This window comes from Centroberyx affinis, unplaced genomic scaffold, assembly GCF_046629955.1.
Source record: "Centroberyx affinis isolate AG114_WGS23_722 - 3 ecotype Tasmania unplaced genomic scaffold, CSIRO-AGI_Caff_v1 ptg000121l_1, whole genome shotgun sequence".
NCBI lineage: Eukaryota > Metazoa > Chordata > Actinopteri > Beryciformes > Berycidae > Centroberyx > Centroberyx affinis.
In genome coordinates, this window is record NW_027278822.1 from 364,999 (window position 1) to 371,029 (window position 6,031).

At 42.1% G+C, this 6,031-nt stretch overlaps 1 protein-coding gene across 2 annotated transcripts in view; it reads right to left on the reverse strand.

Annotated features, from left to right (window-relative positions):
• Window positions 1-5,719, reverse strand: part of furinb (furin (paired basic amino acid cleaving enzyme) b) — a 32,510-nt gene extending 26,791 nt beyond the window's left edge. For both annotated transcript variants that reach the window (XM_071528440.1, XM_071528449.1), the window contains exons 1-2: window positions 5,627-5,719; window positions 136-231 (exon numbers count right to left, since the gene is read on the reverse strand). In XM_071528440.1, coding sequence (XP_071384541.1) covers window positions 136-231; window positions 5,627-5,656 — 126 coding nt within the window. In that variant the 5' untranslated portion in view covers window positions 5,657-5,719. The remainder of the gene's footprint in view (window positions 1-135; window positions 232-5,626) is intronic.
• Window positions 5,720-6,031: the final 312 nt, after the last annotated feature.

Consider the following 6,031-nt stretch of genomic DNA (forward strand, 5'->3'; position numbering starts at 1 on the left):
TTGACATTTTTTGAGTATATATATATGAGGCTGGTAATGCATAATTTCAGGAAAAATTACCATATAGCTATAACATATAGCCATAATAACTGATTAACGAGGATGAAGCTATGAGTATGAGAGACCATTACCCACCAGGTACCATTGCTTGGGGAAATCAGGGTCCGACGGCTCTTCATAGACATCCCTCTTCTTCCTTTTTCTTACCACCTGCTGCTCTGCCCACTGCACCTGGGGTGAACAACATGCGTGCACCGACACACACACACACACACACACACACACACACAAAAAGTCACAGTTTGCTTGCAGTTTATCCCCTACACAGGCTATTGTGTTATTACGACGTTCTAATTTCAGAGTTTGTTGCAATGTCCCGCAGACTGTAGATGTGGAGAAACAGGGCCCCAGCTGTGTTAAAAAAGTAATAACCAGAAAGAGAGGGAGAGATGTGAAGCAAATCTAATTTATTTGATTCCCAAGATGCAGGGGGAGAATGGGTACCATGCAGTTGTAGGCTTTAAAGTGCTGGAGGCTTCTGGAATATGCACAGCTCAGTGGGTGTGGGTGGTATACCAATATGACAGTAAATGCCAATATCACATATTGTAAATGCCATGTCAATGTTTCATACACATTTGACATGCTTTGACACCCTTTTTGCCCTGTGAGCATGACTGACAGTTGTGAGAATCATTCAAACACACAGATAAACACAAATGCACACTATGCTTTTTCCAATGAAACCATAGGCACCTATTCTTGATCAATTGTAAACTAAAGAGTAACACATTTTGAAATGTTATTTGAAAGATAGCTAACATGCGGTGCAGCAACTAATAGAGCGTATTTACAAAGATGGATGTTAAATTATGGTAGAGCCACTTATCTTCTCTAACAGTGAGCTAAGATTAAGCACATGCTGTTGTGCATTATTATTGTCAGTGATGAATGCTTCCTTTGCTGAATTTTCACTGCAGGTGACAAAAGCTTAGACTGGTTCCACTTTTGTGCTGCTGCAAGAACACTAAAGTAAAGTGCATCTAAATGCCTAAATTTCCTTTACAATGCCTAGCAGATTGTAGTATAATTTTATAGTTAACAATATTCTAGCCCTTTGAAATGGGTTTTTCCTTTTTTGCTGATTTCCTCGTGGCTGTCAGAGTTGTTTCTATTAGTGGGGCAGTTTCTCTGCTTGCTTGATTTCATGATTACATGCTCTCAAAGCCTATGATTCTGTATGAAAATGTGTTCAATACAGCTGTAAAGGGTGGTGTAGGTGCTAGCCTAGTTGAAGACCTTGCCTTAGAGACTGAAGCTATTAACCTCGTTCAAGTGATCCTAGACTAATTCATTATCATTTAGCTCATTTCATTACATTCATAACCTCAAATGACTGACCTCATTGTACTGCAGCCCACTGCTCACCATGAGATTATCACAGCAAATCTACAAGTGATATACTGTGCGGATCTAGATACCACCATCTAATGAATGATGCATTTTAATTTATATAGTCAATCTATGCCAATGGTCAAACAATAGCACATTCATTTCAAAGCTGACTTCGATAATAAAAAATGACATTCGATGCGATGTAATCTAAACTTTACAAAGGTTTGATTGATTATGGAAAATATATGGAATCTTTTTTTGCATGTGTGTGGAAAGTATTGGGATGCAACATTTCATGGCTGAGAGCACAGGGCCCAACCCCACCCTGCCTGAACACCAAGTGACTGACGGTGGGCTAATTAGAACAGATAAATAACTACCACCCTGAGGTCCGGGACATGGACAGACAGCAAACATACATAACCGCACAAACAAGCAAACATGGGAAGACAAGGAGAGACTTAGGAGTCTGCGCACGACCTGGGTCCATAATTGTCTCTAGCTATAAACTATTTGTTACATCTTTCGCACCGGGTCCTGAGGGTTTTCCTGCTCTGAGACTAGGAAGAGGCAGCTCTGGACTTGTTTCTAATGCAGAAAGGCTGGTAGAGAGGCAGCCTCTGTTTAGATCCAAATCGCCCTATCTCCACAGTTTATGGAGAGGGGAGATACATAAACCATAAGGCCTCTGTGCCTGAAGATACAGTGGACTGTTGTAGCTGCAGACTAACTCTGCAGCGAGAGAGAGAGAGAGAGAGAGAGAGAGAGAGAGAGAGAGAGAGAGAGAGAGAGAGAGAGAGAGAGAGAGAGAGAGTGTAGTAGTAGTGCAGTAAGCAGTAAACTGAAGTTTGTTAAAAACCAACAGCAACCACCCCAAAACAAATCGATTCTTCCCCTCATGGAGAAAGTGAGGAGAGGGGATGACAAACAACCCCTCGTAAGCATAATGGTGAAAGCTTATGCAGCTGCCAATGTCATCTTTCCACCGTGTGATTATTCAAAGGGGACGCTGATAAGCAGCATGTTAGCACCACAGAGCTGAGGAAAGAAGACAATGGAAGTAATGTGAGAGACAGCAGCCGGATTACAGAGTGGAAATACTGAAACAAGCTTAAAGCTTAGCATAGACTAAACCAAACCCAGCCATTATGTTTTCATTGCCTTTTAAAACTGTTTTCTATGAACTAGGTGAAGCAGAACCTACTTTTTTCAAGAGCCAGATGCTCTCTCACACACAAATACACATTTGAATACACACAAACAAACAAACAAAGAAACACACTCTCTTATCCTGTGGTGTTTTTTGGCAGCCTAGGTTGCTCTATGATGCCTGTGGTCATGCTTTGCCTGAGGCTCGGTCTGTTAGAGTGTGTGTGTGTGTGTGTGTGTGTGTGGGAGTTAAGGCTGCCCAGGACAAGCTGTTGTTCCTCAGCCAGAAACCTGATGCCCTGAATAGCTGGGGGTTCAAGTGTGTTATTAACTTGAACTACTGACCTCTGGACTGAGAAGGACCTGTGAGATGGAATCTGTTCTGTCAAAACTGTCTTTATGTTAGATATAGTCTTCACCTCACTGCCTATGCTGTTCAGGCTTCAATGAATGATGAAATTGTACTTTTGCTTTGCCTTCTTCCTTCATAGCCATGTATTTTAAATAAGTGACTGGATGGTATATATTGCATATATGTACATATATATAGGCAATAGGCAATCTAGTCACATAGTAAAACCCAGCTTCATCTTCCAGATTGATTTTATTCATTGCCGGCTTCTGATCAAGAGGATATCAACTTTGCTTGAGCTGTTTCTGATTAGGCCTATAGTGTCTCCTACAGTTCATTCTGCACTCTGTCCCTCACCAATACCATGGCATATAAATCTAAAATCTAGCACTGTGCATCATCAAATCCTCCTCAATAAGACTGACCAAAGCCCTGGCTCAGTCACCGTCCACATCCGATACTGCATCTCATCTCGGTATCTTGTTGATCTTGGAGATCATAAAGCAAGTTTTATAGCTGTTCGACTACCACAGTGGACTCCGAGCCCCCAGGTACAAACCCCCGAAACCGCAGGCTCCCACAGCCTTGTTAACATCCATTTAGCCTGACCCCTGACTTCACCGGCCCCAGTGAATGTCACCATCTTTCACTAATGATGTCCTGGGGCCTGGTGCCTGTCAGACCACATCTACTCCTCGGCCAGCTGGACCTGGGCACAGGAGAAGACCTTGGGCTCTGCTAGGTGGGCCTGGCTTGCTACAGATGGCCCATGCCTGTTCTCACTCCATAACTGCCCCCCCTGCAGCTCCAGCCACCTACCTCTGATTCTCTAGGAAAAACAAAATCCTTACAATATCTGTGCTGGCATTTCAATGCTGACTCGGGTATATCTGGGAAACACAGAGGCTGACAATTGTAGACTTTCAATATTTCAGGTGTAACTGAGTTTGCTGGTTGGGCTGCGTGTAATTTCAAAACCTATTGTCCAAATGAAGTTGACATTCAAGAGTGGAAAATGTTTTTGGATAACAGACCGGTGAATGCCAGTTTTCCCCTCTCGTTAACATTTACTCTAGGTGCAAGCAATGTTTTTACAAGGCTGGCAACAAAAGGCACAAGCACAGAAACAGTCCCAGTAGGGCTGCGCGACATATTGATTTTTTTTTTTATCACCATCGCGATGTGAAATGCAAATGAAATTGCAATGTTCACATTGCAGTGAATATGATATTGGCTTTTCTTAAAATAAGAAGAAAATAAGTAGTAAATAAATAGTTATGGGCATTTTAGTCATACAATCCAATCTACGCATGCAAACCAGTTGCAAACGTATTCTGACCAATTACACGGAGCCTTCCTGGCTCATGTCCATGACGTAGACAATGAATACCAGTGTAATAACAACAGATAACACATGAAAAACCGGTGGTGAAAATGTACTATATATACATTACTAAATGTACAATATTCTACAACATGAGTGACCGTGAACAGAGAGAGAATGTTACTGAAACAGGTGAGAATTTGCACACAGAGGAATTGGTAATGAAAAGGAATGGTGCATCACTTGCATAGCAGCATTTCGGATACCGACGAGATGTGTCACAAACTCAGGTGTTATGCAAAATGTGTTGAGCAGTAGTGGCGACAAGAAGAGGTAACACAACTAACTTTGTATCACCACCTTAAAAATAACCACAGGGAGTTGTACGAAAAATGCATGTCCAAAAATTACATCTCCAACAGCATTTAAGCAGAGTTTTGCCAGTTTTGCCTGCGTGACTCCATATGATAAGTCAAGAGATACCATCTTCCATTGCGTATGGATTTCTCACAAGTTGCTATTCCGGATTTATATGAGAAATGCAAGAAGTCAGTCGAATTTGAACTTTAGCAAATGGAGCATTTCGCCAGCACGACAGACCTGTGGTTTAGAACAACAGAGCTGCACACGAGCCTCACTGTGCACTTCACTAATGAAGATTTACAGATGAGAAATTGTTGTTTACAAACAGCCTATTTTCCTGAGGAACACAGCAGAGAAAATATAGAAATTGGTTTAACGCGTTGGGTAGCTGGAGTCTATGGAGGAGCAGCAAGTCTGCATTACCACAGACAATGGGAACAACATTGTGAAGGTCACCAAAATCAGTGGCTGGTTTAGACTCCAATGTTGGGGCCACAGACTACATCTAGCTATTGGTCAAGTGTTTACTGAAGTAAATTAGTATGGGTAGTGGATATGTGCTGATGCTAGATTATTTAAGAAAAATGTACAATCAATAAAAAAATATTGAAAATAATTTAACCCCATGCTTAGTATACACATTTTAAGAGTAACACTCCTTACAAGAAGGACATTAGAATAGCACACTATTCACTGAATATCACACGACATTTGCAATAGCAATATCCACTATTTTAATCGCATATCGTAGATTTTGTCCATATCGTGCATCCCTATCTCCCAGCTGTTGTTGTGTTGTTTGGGAGGATTTATTTTGCATATTTACAACTATGTGGTACCTCAGAGTGGGTCAGATGGGCAGATGGAGGGATAAGTGTGGACTGCAAAGAATACAGAGTTCGACAAGCTGTCACTGGTGCTGGCACCTTATTCTCCTGTGATATCCACACTCTTTGTGTGTAAACCAATCTGTCTTTTGGCCTTTTGTTGCTGGCATGGAGTATTGCAATGAGTTGTGTGAGAACTGACAACAGCTGCCTTACCTGTGGTTCTTTATGCAGTCTGGTGTGCATTCCCCTGTGGCCAGACAGAGACCTCTTCTCCACAGCGTGATGCCTGAAGTGATAATAATCTCCAAAAACCTGCACAAACACAATGATAGATACAATGAGTTCACCTGAAGCAACAGGATGTCCAGATAACAGTCGTCAGACACATCCATCAGAAGAGATATGCTCACAAAGGCATTCATGCGCACGCGAGCTCATGTGCAGGCACTGTTCATTTCACAGAGAGCTGAAGACAGACACATCCATTTGAACACCAGTGCCTACAGAGACGCTTACATCTATTACATTACCTGCGGACACAAAGACATGCAAAGACAATGTCTCTCGCACCTCCGAAGATGGGAGACAATGCCAGACACGTACACGTACACACACACA